The sequence below is a fragment of the Microcaecilia unicolor genome, unplaced genomic scaffold (genome assembly GCF_901765095.1).
Source record: "Microcaecilia unicolor unplaced genomic scaffold, aMicUni1.1, whole genome shotgun sequence".
In the NCBI taxonomy this organism is placed as follows: Eukaryota; Metazoa; Chordata; class Amphibia; order Gymnophiona; family Siphonopidae; genus Microcaecilia; species Microcaecilia unicolor.
In genome coordinates, this window is record NW_021963455.1 from 72,327 (window position 1) to 88,140 (window position 15,814).

Genomic DNA, 15,814 nt, shown 5'->3' on the forward strand with positions numbered 1-15,814 from the left:
TAGATAGGCAAAAAGAGGGGAGGAAGTCAGAAAAATAACTAGTTGTAGCTCAGTGATCTTAAAAACGCCTCGGGTGTTGAAAGGAAGAGACAACCCATTGATAGAGGAGATATATTCCAATAAGGCCGTGAAGCAGGGCCCTGGAGTGACAGCCAGTTAGGAAGTGCGGGGAGGACTCCTCTTTACCCCTGCCAGAAGTAGCAAATGACATTCTGAGCTTCGTATTGAGAGTTCTGCAAAATGCTAAATCGGAAATAGTGAATGTGGTGATGAGCAAACTTGAAACCAAGCTTGAGGCTTTACAAGAAGATAGAACAAGTGGAGGGCAGAATACACAATGTGGAAGTGCATCAAGACTGCATAATCTATGTATTACTCTTTTCTCACCCCTCTAATTATGTATGCTTAACTGCTGACCATTTTTATTTTGTAAACCACTTAGATATCTACATGCAGGCCCTAGCGGTATATCAAGTGCAGTAAAATAAATAAAACCTTTCTTCAGTGGAGGAGTGGCCTAGTGGTTAGGGTGGTGGACTTTGGTCCTGGGGAACTGAGGAACTGAGTTTGATTCCCACTTCAGGCACAGGCAGCTCCTTGTGACTCTGAGCAAGTCACTAAACCCTCCATTGCCACGGGTACAAATAAGTACCTGTATACAATATGTAAGCCGCATTGAGCCTGCCATGAGTGGGAAAGCACGGGGTACAAATGTAACAAAAAAAAAAACGTTTTCAGAAAAATTTCTGATCCAAAGACTTTATGACACTGAGAAACATGATGAGGGTCACATTGTTTGGGTCAAAGGTAGCATGGCTTAGAGCTATGATAGAAGGGGGCTGTAACTGTACCTTGGGTCTCCTGGATTCCAAAGAAGAGCGGGGAGGATACTCTGGATAGCAAATATTTGCCGTCCTTATCCTGCAAGTGGGATTTGGTTGATATCTGGAGGGAGAAAAACAAATCTAGTAGGACTTGTACCAAAGTAAGGACATCAAACAGCTTTCCAAAACAAAACCAAGAGGAGACTCCAAAAGTAAACACAGAAGTCAACCTTTATTTGAACATCAAGTTAAACCAGGTCTGGACACAGAGCCAGATTTCAGCAAGAAATGCCTGCCTCAGGAATCAAAGCTTCTTGGTCACGCCTCTGTAAAATTATTACTGGTAATGCACTAAAAATGCTAGCAGGTATTACAGCAAGAAGAAGCAATGTATGTGTACCTCTAAGGGATTGAACAAAGGCAGACCCTAGTTCCACTGGTTGTCTCTTTTCTCTCCAAAGACCCTGTGCAGAACTCAGCTTCTCCCACAGCCCTAGTTGCAAAGCCCCATACCATATGTGAAAATGATTAATGGGTCAAAAAATGTTTATAAAAAATGACCCTAATTCTTTTTTTAAAATGCTTAAAAATCATATACCAGCATTTTTTTTTAAGAATTAGCAGTCATTTTTTATAAATGTCTTTTGATAAACATTTTTTAAGATAGTGACTATTTTAATATACCCATTATTCATTTTTCCATGTGGTATGGTTTTTAATCCATCAGCCAAACCAGTTTTTATTTACAAAGGTAGACATAACCACTTATGGCCCACTTTTGTTCTTGTAGTAATGTTTTTCTATAGTGGTCTTTATACGCTCATGTATGTTACAGTGCTTTGTGCTATTTGGTCCTATATCTCTTCTGGTATGACAAGATAATTTCTTGTATCCCAGTATTCTTCCACGGTCCAAAGGTATGTGCTTGGTCAATATTATATTTCTTCCACATGACCTGCTTGCACACAGTTCACTGCAAAGTGTGGTCACATGATATCAAATTAACCAATTTATTTATCATGCTTGATTATAACTATATTAGGCAGATTTACAACAAATATAACTATTATTATATTAGCAGATAGCACCTTTAGGTCGATTACAGCCAAGACTCAGTATTCTAACGTTGCATGGTCTCAATTTTGTTTTTATCCACATCCATCACCGGCACACACTCTTAAAATATCCATGTAATGTTGACCTCTTATTCATAAGGTTTGCATGGATGCCATAACCATATAATACTGCATATATTTCATCCATTGACATTGGTATTTTAGGTCATTCCAACAAAATTGTCTTAGTACACCATCCATCTATCAATATATGAAGAATTTTAACATAAGTACATAAGTAATGCCATACTGGGAAAAGACCAAGGGTCCATCGAGCCCAGCATCTTGTCCACGACAGCGGCCAATCCAGGCCAAGGGCACCTGGCAAGCTTCCCAAACGTACAAACATTCTATACATGTTATTCCTGGGATTTTGGATTTTTCCAAGTCCGTTTAGTAGCGGTTTATGGACTTGTCCTTTAGGAAACTGTCCAACCCCTTTTTAAACTCTGCTAAGCTAACCGCCTTCACCACATTTTCCGGCAATGATTTCCAGAGTTTAATTACACGTTGGGTGAAGAAAACTTTTCTCCGATTTGTTTTAAATTTACTACACTGTAGTTTAATCGCATGCCCCCTAGTCCTAGTATTTTTGGAAAGCGTGAACAGACGCTTCACATCCACCTGTTCCACTCCACTCATTATTTTATATACCTCTATCATGTCTCCCCTCAGCCGTCTCTTCTCCATGCTGAATAGCCCTAGCCTCCTTAGTCTTTCTTCATAGGGAAGTCGTCCCATCCCCGCTATCATTTTAGTCGCCCTTCGCTGCACCTTTTCCAATTCTACTATATCTTTCTTGAGATGCGGCGACCAGAATTGAACACAATACTCAAGGTGTGGTCGCACCATGGAGCGATACAACGGCATTATAACATCCTCACACCTGTTTTCCATACCTTTCCTAATAATACCCAACATTCTATTCGCTTTCCTAGCCGCAGCAGCACACTGAGCAGAAGGTTTCAGTGTGTTATCGACGACGACACCCAGATCCCTCTCTTGGTCCGTAACTCCTAACGTGGAACCTTGCATGACGTAGCTATAATTCGGGTTCTTTTTCCCCACATGCATCACCTTGCACTTGCTCACATTAAACGTCATCTGCCATTTAGCCGCCCAGTCTCCCAGTCTCGTAAGGTCCGGTCCTCTTGTAATTTTTCACAATCCTGTCGCGAGTTAACGACTTTGAATAACTTTGTGTCATCAGCAAATTTAATTACCTCGCTAGTTACTCCCATTTCTAAATCATTTATAAATATATTAAAAAGCAGCGGTCCTAGCACAGACCCCTGAGGAACCCCACTAACTACCCTTCTCCATTGTGAATACTGCCCATTTAACCCCACTCTCTGTTTCCTATCCTTCAACCAGTTTTTAATCCACAATAGGACATTTCCTCCTATCCCATGACCCTCCAATTTCCTCTGTAGCCTTTCATGAGGTACCTTGTCAAACGCCTTTTGAAAATCCAGATACACAATCTCAACCGGCTCCCCTTTGTCCACCTGTTTGTTTACTCCTTCAAAGAATTGAAGTAAATTGGTCAGGCAAGATTTCCCCACACAAAAGCCGTGCTGACTCGGTCTCAGTAATCCATGTCCTCGGATGTGCTCATATATTCATATATCATATATTCATATATACATATATTCATTATCATTGGTTTTATGTATATTTGTATTTCTACTTTTACATGTTATGTATTTTTTTCTGTTAAGATTGATGGATTCCTGATGCAGGGCATCATTGCCAAAACACAGATGTATCAAGTCCCTACAATAAAGTAATTATTGTTCACTTACCTGGATTTGTCATTTGTACCTCACTGCTTTTTTGATTGTCTGCTATCTCTGTGAGGTCCTGTTTGTTCCTTTGTTCTTGTTCCCTATTATTTTGGCCACATCATCCTGCATTTGAGGGAACTCCATTGACTTCTAATTATAGCCCAGGATAAATTCAGTATTCTTTAATTAACGCGCTGGGTATTTTATGGGTTGGTTTTGAGTTATTTACAGAATTTGTAAATATTTATACCCCTGGGTAAGCCTTGTGCTCAGAGAATAAGTTGTTAATGAAGATTCCTTCTTGTAAAGAGGCAAGATTGTTTTTCACTCAGTCTAAAGTGTTTTCAGTTGCAGACACTGTTTTATGGAATAACTAGTAAAAAAGCCCGTTTCTGAGACGAATGAAACGGGCGCTAGCAAGGTATTTGATTTCTGCAATGATTGTGTTGAAAGTGGTTTATTTTATAATTGTGTTGTGTTGGTAATGAATATTTGACTTTTTTGTGTTATATGGCATTTCATTTGTTATTTTTTGTTTTGTTGTACTGTTGGTTGTTTTGTGGTGTTGATTTAGGTGTCATCAGTGAGTGTGTGTCACAGAATATGTGGCTGTGTGTCACAGTGATAGTTTGTGCTGTTCTGAACGTGTGAGAGGGTTGTGTTGAGTGGTAGATTGTTTGTGAGTTTCTGTGTTTGTGTGATCTTGTGTTTTTGTCTCAGTCTGTCGTTTGGGGGGTGGGGAAATAGTGGGTAGGGGTGGAGAAATGCAAGTGTGTGGTGGGAGAGAGAGTGAGTCCATCTGTTCATGTTGTGCATCTGTTTTGTGTATGTTTTTTATTAAGGGTTTGGATGGGGGGGGGGGTTGTGTGGGGCGGTACTGTTTGTTATTTAGAGATACAGAGATGTTTCTGAAAGATTTTTTTGGGGGAAGTGAAAGAGTTAGGGTCAAAATTGGAGTGCGAGGGCGTGTATGCTGTAGTAATGTTGTGGGTGGGGTGCCATCTGGATGTGTGGTTTTTTGTTTGTTTGTTTTTTATTTTTCAGTTGCATTTCTTTTGTGTTTTTTGTTGGCCTGGGGGTTGGGGGCATATGTTGTGGATGGGGCTGCTGTTGTGATATCTGATTCTGCTTCTGTGTGTTTGTGACACAGAGAGTGTGTTTGTGACACAGAGAGTGTGTCTGTGTATGTTTTACAGAGAGTGTTTGTGTGTGTGTGAAATTGAGAGAGGGTGGAGTAGACTGGGAGTGTTGGGGTTTTGTTTTTTTTGTTATGTTGTGTGTGTGTCTCACAATGGAAAGGGTGGGTGGGTTGTTTAGCTGAGAGGGTTTTGGTGTAAGAGGGGGAGAAGGGTGGTTATATATTTAGGGTGAGAGTAAGTGTGTGTGTGTGTTTGTTTGAGTGTTTTTTTGTTTTGTTTTGTTGTTGAGGGGTGCGGTGCTTGTGTGTCTGTGTGTGAGAGAGTGTAAGACATTGTTTGTGTGATAGTGTGAGTGTGTGTAGCTGAGAGTTTTGTACACACTGGGTGTTTGTTGGTGGATGTGTCAGTGTGGTTGTTTGATATTTTGTTTGTATCTCACAATGTCAGTTTTTTTTTGTTTGTTTTTTGTTGAATTGATAGGTTGTATGAAGGGGGCTTGGAGGGTCGTTTTGTTTTTTTGAGAGGTGGGGGGATTGGGTTTTGCCCGTATTGTGTTTTTTTTGGCGGGGGGTCGGTAAATCGGTGAATGTCCCTTGCTTGCAAAGTTGGATGAAGTGGTGTGTGACTTTGAGGGTGTTTTTTCAGTGTGGGTTATTGTGTGTGGTGGAGTGGAATTACAGTGTGCAGCATTGGTGGTGCTAAGTGTGCTGATTCTGCCCTTTTCTGTCTGTGTGGTTTTGTTTTTTTATTGGGGGTTAGCGTGTGTGGTGGAATGGAGTTACGGTGTGCTGCATTTTTGGTGGTAAACGTGTTTTCTCTGCCCTTTTCTGTCTGCTGTTCTGTTTTAGCAAGAGCGTGATGAGAGCTCAGATAGAGAGAAAAGGGCAGAGACTGGGTTTTTTTTTTTTTAATGACGGTTTCGGTGGGAGGGTGCCTGGATCTTGTATGGGGACTCGGGAGGTAGTCGTTCGGGGAGGAGGTGGCATGCGGTGTTCCGACGTTGTAGAAGAGAGGGAGGGAGGATATGGAGGGCGGTGTTTGTAGTAGAGAGGGAGTTATGTGGGTGGGGGTTAGCTTGTGTGTTGGAATGGAGTTACGGTGTGCAACTTTTTTTTGTGCTAAACGTGTTTTCTCTGCCCTTTTCTCTCTGCTGTTCTGTTTTAACAAGGGTGTGATGAGAGCTCAGATAGAGAGAGAAAAGGGCAGAGACTGGGTTGTTTTTTTTTAAATGACGGTTTTGGTGGAAGGGTGCCTTGATCTTGTATTTGCATGGATCTTGTATGGGTACTCGGAAGGTAGTCGCTCGGGGAGGAGGTGGAGTGCGGTGTTCTGACGTCGTAGAAGAGAGGGCGGGAGGATTTGGAGAGCGGTGTTTGTAGTAGAGAGGGAGTTATGCAGGTGGGGGTTAGGTGGTTTTTGCATGTGTGTGGGTGTGGGGATTAACCTGTTGTCGCCGCAAGTTCTGATGCCCTTTTTCTTTCTTCTTGTGAAGTTTTTTTTGCGCCGTTGGCGGTTTCTTTTTTTTAATACGTTGTCTGTGACGTTGACTCGCGCTGCTGTGCTGTGATTGGGCACAGTCGTAGCTGACGCAACCGGAGGTGCAAGACGTCATCATGTCCAGAGATGGATACAGGAACATGAATGCCTCAAGGTTTTTATCCACGCTGCCAGCTTCAGAACGTTGGAGGTGTGTTTTATTATATAGGATTTGCCTTTAGATCTTTGCAGAGAAGTAAATGTAGAAACTTTAAAGAAGAAAATAAAGTGATTTTGTGGTCTCTCAATTGAATATGATAAGTTAAGACAAGTTTTAGATATTAAAATCATATAATCATATATTTAAAAAGTATGAAGTAAAATTAAGTCAAGTAAGTTAAATGAGTTGTCTATACAGCCCAGTGAGGAGGCAAGGAGAGCCAAGAGTGTGTCTGGCTCTTTAGAAATGAGTTGCCACTGAGGTTTTGCGATTTATAGTTCTGCTCTGCACAGTCTATAAAAGTTTGTAAAATATAGAGATTCTGGGTTGAATGAAGACTATTCATTAGTGGATTACCCCCATCTGTTTAGAAAATTATAAGTGAGTGGGCTTATTAACTGGATAGAAACAGTAACAACAAACAAATACAAACTCAACAAACCAAAGAGAAAACTGGGAGTCAGCTTACGGAGTATTGGTTTCCCTATGTTATCATAGTACCTGATACTTTAAAAGACTTGTGAGGAAGTAAAAAGAAAAATAAGGGAGCCATTACTCATAAATAGATGGCGGAGCTTAGGTCAGAAGCATGATGGAAAAGATTTGAAGGCCCAGAACATAAGCAAAGACTTGACAGGATGTATGAGAGCTCAACAGCATGATAATGTAGGGGGAAGTGCCCTCAGGAAGTATTCAATGGGTTGCCAGACCTTTTCCACAAATTGTAAATCATGTAATTTGTATTCAGCTGCCCTTTCATATTTATAATACAACTAGTAAGAAAGGCCCGTTTCTGACACAAGTGAAACGGGCGCTAGCAAGGTTTTCCTCGGAGTGTGTATGTTTGAGAGACTGTGTGTGTGAGTGACTGTGTGAGAGAGAGAGTGAATGTACGAGTGTGTGTGTGAGAGAGAGAGAGAGAATGAGACTGGGTGCGAGTGTGTCTGTGAGAGAGATAGTGTGTGTGTGAGAATGAGAGTGTGTGCCAAGGGTCTCCCCCTCCCTCCCAGCTCCAGGGTCGTCCCCCTCCCTCCCTCCGAGTTCCAGGGTCATTGTCCCCCTCCCTCCGAGTTCCAGGGTTGCCCCACCCTCCCTCCGAGTTCCAGGGTCCCTCCCTCCCTTCCACTTCCACGGTCCCCCCTCCCTCCCACTTCCACGGTCATCGTCCCTCTCTTCCTCCCTCTCTCCCTTCCAGTTCCAGGCTCTTTTCCTACAAATTTTAAAACTCATCTTGACTTACCTCGTCGGGGTTACGGCAGCCCCCCTCCCTCCCTCCCTCAGAGTTCCAAAGTCATCCCCTCCCTCCCTCAGAGTTCTAGGGTTGTCCCCTCCCTCCGAGTTCCAGGGTCGACCCCTGCCTCCCTCCAAGTTCCAGCATCGTCCCCTCCCTCCCTTTAAGTTTCAGGGTCCCTCTCTGAGTTTCAGGGTCCCTCCCACCCTGTTCCAGGGTCCCCCCTCCCTCCCTCACAGTTCCAGGTTCCCCCTTCCCTCCCAGTTCCACGGTCGTTGTCCCTCCCTCCCTCCCTTCCAGTTCCAGGCTCCCTCCCTACGAATTTTAAAACTCTTGACTTACCTTGTCGGGGTTACAGCGGCCGGCAGCAGCGGTAAAAGGCATGCAGGCTCGGCCCTTTTCTCTCTCTGAGCTGTGGTCCCGCCCGCATTTCCTGTTTCCACAAGGGCAGGACCAGAGCTCAGAGGGAGAGAGAGGGGCCGAGCCTTCATGCCTTTTACCGCTCCTGGGGGGTGCCGCGTGTGTCTCTGAGGGGGTTTACCCGGCGGTACCGGCAGTGTTGAGGCAGGTTGTCTTTCTGCTTCGGTGAAGTTCTGTGTGTGAATCTGTGTCCGGGCAGGCAGGTTGCGCTATTCTTTGAGTCCATTGATGTGCCTCGTGCTGCTATCGTGTGGTTGGTCAGTGCTGCTTGTGACAAACCAGGAAGCATGCTAACGTCAGGACAGGAGATGGATACAGCGTTACAGGCTGCACAGACCCTTCACTGCCAGGGAGTCAGCTTCAGAACGTTGGAGGTGCTTTTTATTATAGTAGATAACAGTGTGCCATCAGAACCTGCCTGGTTAAATCCTTTTGAATATTGACCCCTACTTCTGTAGTTTTTCCAGGAACACAATTTAGGGGCATAGTTGAAATCAACATGGGACCCATTTTCAATACAAGGTCTTTCCCTTGAAGATTTGAGAATACTCACAAAATGCCTGACAATAACTTCTACCTGTCTCAGAAAGCAAGGTCTTTTCTTCTTCCATTATCTGGATGCCTGATAATATAAAGCATTTGTTACCCTGAAGCACAGAATCAGCCATGAAGAAGGTGGTAAACATGCTTCACTCTTTGGGATTCCTAATCAACTTTGAGAAACTGAAAGGGGTCCATCCATAACCAATACATATGAGATAGATTTGCATGCACTGCCTCAATTGCATGCAAATTTAACTCATGAATATTCACTAAAAATCCAATGGGATAGGTGTACCCTGAGGACTGGGTTGGGAATGGCTGGAGTAGAATATTAGTCTTCTTTACACCTTTCTCTTAATTTAGCTGGTACCCATGATCATCTACAAAGTGAGACAGGACAAGACCATGGTGCTCTTTATAGCTTAAGGGTTCTCAGCTTACTCCTTGTGCCATCTACATGAATATGTAGGAGATAAATTTACATGTACTACCTCCATTCTGTTCAATCTGTCTCAGGCATATTCATTGTGGGCATTTGAAAACCTGACAGACTGGATGTGTCCCAAGTACTGGGCTCAGAACCCTTGTTGTAGTTTTATCATGGCTTTATCAAGTTTGGTTTCCTTGTCTGCATGCTCCTTAATAAATGCCCAGTTCTCCTGTATTTCAGAACAGGCTCTACATCTACAGATTCTGTTCTAAAATACTGGTGAAATGAGTTTCACGGACCTGCATGTCTTAATTACTATTTCTACAACTTATGTAAAATGGGACTATGTATTCCCAGGGCCCTATTACACTATTTATTTCACTCATCCTTTTTTGGCCTGAACACTTCTTTGGTGCTTGTACACAGTGGTGTGCTGGTAAATGTTTAACAACAGGCTCTCTCCCCGGTCCCCCTCTGCCCCTCCCCCAAATTGCAGAGCTGGCTATAGTCGGGGAGAGAGCCTGGGGTGGCAATGCATTACTCCAGGAAAAAAAAATTAAATGATCACAGGTTCCAATCTAATTCATGTTTAATGTGCGATAAAATGCCATAAATAAGTAAATAAATATAAACTTTTAATGTTGAGCACCTGATTCTCAAAGTGAACATATTCCAAACACTATAATGAAAATAAAATGATTTTTATTTCTCCCTTTGTTGTCTGATGACTGTTTTTCTGATCATGCTGGCCCAGTATCCGATTCTGCTGCTATCTGTCCTCTTAACTCCGTTTCCAGGGCTTCCTTTCCATTTATTTCTTTCCTTTCCTCCTTTCTTCTTCATTTCTGGTCCTCTGCAGACTTGACTGTCCAGAGGATCCAGCTTCTGCCTATTTTCTTCATCCATGTGCAGTTTTTCTCCTCTCTTCCTTTTCCCTCATCTCATTTACTTCCTCACTCTTCCCTCCCCTCCATCCATGTCCAGCATTTCTTCTCTCTCCCCTCCCCTCCATACACCCTCCTCTCCCCTGCCCTCCCCTCCAGCCACTCATGCCCAGCGACTCCCTTCTCTCCCTTGCCCCCCTCCTCCTCCTCCTCCAGCCACCCATGTCCAGTGACTCCCTTCTCTCCCCTGCCACCCCCTCACCGAGTTGTTCAGCGAATTCTTCGGGGCAGGCAGTCTTGCCTGCCGGCACTGACTCTCCCCCGCTGCCGGATCGCTTTTCAAAATGGCCACCGAGACTTACAAGGGCGGCCTCCAAGACTTCAGCAGAAGTCTCGCGAGGCCGCCCCTGGAAATCTCGGCGGCCATTTTTAAAGAGCGATCCGGCAGCGGGGGAGGGTCAGCACCGGCAGCAGGCAGGCAAGATTGGCTGCCCCGAAGAATTCTGGACAAGGGTGACTCAGCCAGGTGAAGGACCGGATCCGGAGGGAGGGAGGGAAGAGGAAGGAAGGAGAGCCGGCTCGCAAGTCGGAACAAAGTTTAACAACTGGCTCTTGCGAGCCGGTGCGAGCCGGCTCCAGCACACCACTGCTTGTACACCTCAGCAATATGGTGGCTCATCATACATAATTGGAGTTTCACACAATAGCGCTGCATCGTCTGATATCAAAACTTATGAAGGACCTTTGTCATATACAGTCTCCAGTTAGGTGACCCCTGGTTTTCTGGGATATGAACATACCTCTCACCTTTCAACGTTTTGAGTCTAAAGATCCTTACATGGGCAGTCTTACTCCGTGCACAGATATAATGACTGTTAAGAATAAGCAAGCTATAGGCGCAGTTTTTGTAACCTTCACATCTACAGTTCTTTCAGAAAAGAATGTTTCTCTGAATATATCCCAAGCTTCTGCCAAAGGTAGTTTCTGTGTTCCATTCGCTTTGTTGTTCTTCCTTCTTCCCAAAGCATCACATATCCAAGGGAGAAGAAATTATACACTGGACTGTAAATGGCCCTTGCCTACTTTTTCTGGAAAGAACAAAGCCACACCATCAATCCACTCAGTTTTTCGTAGGTTTCACCCAAGTAGAAGGATGCAACATTATACACATGCACCTTTTCCAATTGACTGATATACTGCATAGTTCACTATTAGAGTGTGGCTAGTTTCCATCTCCACAACAACAGAAAAGCGCCTCAAATAAGAATCATAATTTAGGTAGAGTTCAGATCTAAAAGGGACCCATTTGTTCAGGAACTATAGACAAAATCTTAGAGAGAGCCTGGTTTTTGGTCTGTACATTTATATCACATTATTCTCTAATTAGCATATTCTAAATGGATAGTATTTTTAACCTTCCATACTTCAAAGGCTTTTCAGTTTGTAGTCAACTCCCTTCTGTACAGGCCATACAAAAAGAATATCCTATACCAAGAAAAATTACCTTCAGCTTGGGATTCCTCATTGGTTTGGTTGATTTCAACCTGCTTGTTGATGGAGAAAATGAGATGGCTTACCTGTAACAGGTCCCCTGTAGACTGCAGGAAAAAACAGACATATAAAACTGCCCACAGTCCTGCGGAAGTTGTTCACAAGTTCTTCAATAGACTGAAGGACACAGTGGAGTCAGATACTTGTGCAGGAACCCCCATGCATGCTCAGAGAGTAGGACCTATGAGTTACCATCAGATGATGTCACCCACTGGTATGTCCAATTTATCCTGCTGCCTATGGAGAAACCCCTGTTGCAGGTAAACCACTTCACTTTGCTTACCAGTAACTGCTGTTTGTGGACAGCAGGGTAAGTCAGTTACACATTGTGACAAAATGCCTAGCCACCCGCCTGGGGCTAACCCTGTGGCCAATTGGAGGGTCTGTCCCCAGCACAGCTCAGGTCCGCCTGCATCTGCCATTTGTGCTCTACACTAGCACCCTCCACCCCATCAACTGGGTCTCACTCGCCTCTGGGTGAGTCTCCCACTCTCAGGTTACTCCCTGGTGATTTCCAGGTTACTGAGGTCACACTCTTAGGGGTCCCACAGCACCCAGAAAGCACCCAAAGACCAAAACACAAACCACCAGGATTCTTAGTCAGACAAGGACAAGCAGAGCCAATAAACAATTATGTTTATTTTCATAAAAATATTGAACAGTGAACTATAAAAACTAATGGAACATAACAAGCAAATAACAGGTAACGGAATAAGAATCAATTATAAAACTATCTAAACATTTTATCATTACTTGGATAGTGCCTGGAAAGTTCAGAAACAAGATACAGCTGCTCACAGATTATGAAATCTAACTGTTCAGAGGGTCTCAGGAAAAGAAAACCTTCTCTTTCTACTCCCTTATCTGAAACTAAAACATATCACCTCACTGCTTCAACTGACAGCTTTTTGGTAGGAAAAATAAAACTGTCAGTTCTGTTACAGTTTTAACAAAAAAAGACAATCACCATCTGCTGACCAATTAGGAGGAATACATGTCATTAGTAAAATAATACAGGTCATAGGCTTAGAAATCCACTTTTTCGTCACACACATACCTTCCTACTTCCCACTGAAGCACAAAATTATCTTTATATTGTGTTCTTTATATGACTGGGGGAGGGGGATATGACATGTGAAGAGAATAAGCCAGCTACGCAATAATTGTATTTTCCTCCTTTGTGTTTAATGTAACTTGTTATAAGATTGCATATGCACAGCTAGTTGTAAGATTGCATGTTCCATATCCAGGTGGTGCTGCTGATATCACCCATTTATGTGAATTACTTAATCGTGCTATTTGTGGAGAACACTAGTTACAGCTAAGTAACTTTGAGGGGAATAATTGAACGGCGCCAGCGAAATACATGGCCGGCGATGTATTTTGGCGACGCCGCAAACAGCTGGCCAGACCAATATTTTCAAAAAAGATGGCCGGCCATCTTTTGTTTCAATAATACGGTTCCGGCCAGCCAAATGCCTTGAATTCAAGGCATTTGGCCATGGAAGGAGCCAGCATTTTTAGTGCACTGGCCCCCCTGACATGCCAGGACACCAACCGGGCTCCCTGGGGGTCACTGCGGTGGACTTCAGAAAAGCTCCCACATGCATAGCTCCCTTACTTTGGGAGCTGAGCCCCCCCCCCCCCCCCCCCAAAAAAAAAAAACCCACTACCCACAAATGTACTGCACCCACTAAAACTGCTCCAGGGACCTGCATACAGCCTCTAGGACTTATTGCTGCTGTATAACTTTGGCACAGCAGTTCACACCTGAAGACTAATCTCTCTGGAAAAAGTCCTTTCTTGAAATAACCACATTTACTCACAGTTAACTGCAGATCAGAGGTTGTGCCCCACTGGCAAAGAGTCCCCTGGTACTAAGATTAGCAGTAGGTCAGAGCTGGCACAATGGTGTACAATGCCCTCTTTCAGCAACATTCAAGGTAAGAACTACGTTCTCTGACGTGGGTAACACAGGAAAGGGATCTAAAACTGTCTTACAAAAATGGCCACTACCGCATGGACTACAACAGGAATCAAAACGGGGCACACTCTGACCCAGTAAGCAGGGGGAAAAGCAGAGCCTACTAACTATCAATACCTATACCCACCACAATGCATTGCTGATGTGGCTCTGCAGTGCAAATAACAGAAAAGGTGCCACACTCACCCCAGAGCCACATCACAAGCAGGCAAAGGCTGTCGGAGGACAGAACACATTCTGCTGTCATGGAGGTGGGTACGGCATTTGAGGCTGGCATAGAGGCTGGCAAAAAAGTATTTGTAACCTGTTTTTTATGCTGGGAGGGGGTTGTTGACCACTGGGGGAGGACATCCCCGATTCCTTCCAGTGGTCATGTGGTCAGTTCGGCCACCTTTTTGAAGCTTGGACCTGAAAAATAAGGGACCAAGTAAAAGCGGCCAAATGCTCTTCATCGCCGTTTTTTTTTTTTTTTCCATTATGGGCTAAAGCCAGCCATTTCGGAACCTCGCCCATGTCCCGCCTTCGCGTCACTGCCAACACGCCCCCTTGAACTTTCGCCGGCTCTGCGATGGGAAAGCGGCGATGGTGTCAAAATAGCGGCTTTCGATTATACCGATATGGCCGCTTTTGCGAGATCGCCAGCCATCTCCCGATTTGTGTCGGAAGATGGCCGGCGATCACTTTCGAAAATGAACTGGTTTGTATATGATGCATCTAGACGTTGAGAATAAGACATATACCATCTAATATAGAAATGTCATCTGTTCAGAAGAATATCCTTCCCTGAACTAGTTTCTGTATTCTTCATGCTATACTTATGCTTCACTTATATGTTTCATGTTTGCATGGGTTTCTATTAAAGGACTTTGCCTCAACAATCCACGTACTTAGATTCACAGTGATGAGGATTAGCAGGTCGAAAGAACTTACTAACCACCATTTTTAGAAATGAAATAAAAATAGATGAAAAAAGGTATTTTTCTAGAATGTATCTATTAACTAAGGGCTTTTACAAAGCCGCACAGCATATGAGTAGAAGCCCATAAGAATTGAATGGGCTTCCTGTCATTTGCTATGCAGGAATCGTTAGCACGGCTTTGTAAAAGAAGCCCTAAATTATATAAAATGTTTTTTTGCTAGCAGTTCACCTTTTGAATCAGTGTGTTTCTATAATATATTTTCTAAAATTTACAAATTTCAAGCAGTGCAAAACAAATTTATGCAGATTTAAGTTGTTACATACTTATTTAAATTGAGACATTCTAGAACACATCATTTCATCAACTTACATCTGACTATTGATGTAGAAGCAGCAATACATAATATAAAAAGCAGCAGAAACAAGTTCTATTCAAAAATATTTTTGCCATATTATTTATATGGAAAGTTGAACTTGATCTTTCTTCTCAGACCTATAAAGGATTATAAATGTAAATTCTTTTAAATAAACTCTAATTGTATTTGTTGCCTTCTAACAGATGAAGAGGAGATCCAGATGAGTGGTGCCAATGAAACAACAGTATCAGACAGTGATGATGCGATAGTTCCCAGCCCAATAGCCAAAGATATCAAACAGGTCTGTTTTTTAAAAATTATTAATGTTATATGCTTGTTATATAATACTCCTCAATCCCACTATACCATCCAGATCTTCAGAAAACATTTTTTAAATTACTATTATAACTGAAGCAGAATTTATTCAACCAAATAATTATTCTCATACATAATCATCAGTTCATACATTTTTTAACTGACTTGTGGGCTCATTTTCAAAAGAGAAAAGCATCCAAAAAGTAGCATAAATCTGCATTTGAACGTTTTTCTCACAAAAACATCCAAATTGGTATTTTTAAAACCAATTTTTAGATGTTTTTCTATGAAGTCCGTCAGAAGCGCGTTCAAATCTCAAGGGGGCATGTCAGGGGCGTGTTAAGGATGGGATTTGGGCGTTCCTAGCACTTGGATGTTTTTCAGCCATAATGGAACAGAACAAAACCGTCCAAGACTAACACTAAGACGTTTTGAGCTAGACCTGTTTTTATAACAAATAAGGCACAAAATGCCCTAAATGACCAGATGACCACTGGAGGGAATCAGGGTTGACTTCCCCTTACTCCCCAGTGGTCACTAAACCCCTCCCACCCCCCCACCACAAAAAATGTGATTAAAAACATTACTTGCCAGCCTCCATGCCAACCTCAGATGTTATA

The 15,814-nt window shown here is 43.1% G+C and overlaps 1 protein-coding gene across 1 annotated transcript in view; it reads left to right on the plus strand.

The window, feature by feature from the left end:
* The window catches only part of LOC115459333 (protein fantom-like), a gene marked incomplete at its 3' end in the record, with an annotated part of 79,687 nt that extends 64,507 nt beyond the window's left edge, over nucleotides 1-15,180 (plus strand). The window contains exon 11 of the mRNA XM_030189175.1: nucleotides 15,083-15,180. Within this exon, the coding sequence (XP_030045035.1) occupies nucleotides 15,083-15,180 (98 nt within the window). The remainder of the gene's footprint in view (nucleotides 1-15,082) is intronic.
* Between the last annotated feature and the right edge of the window lie 634 nt (nucleotides 15,181-15,814).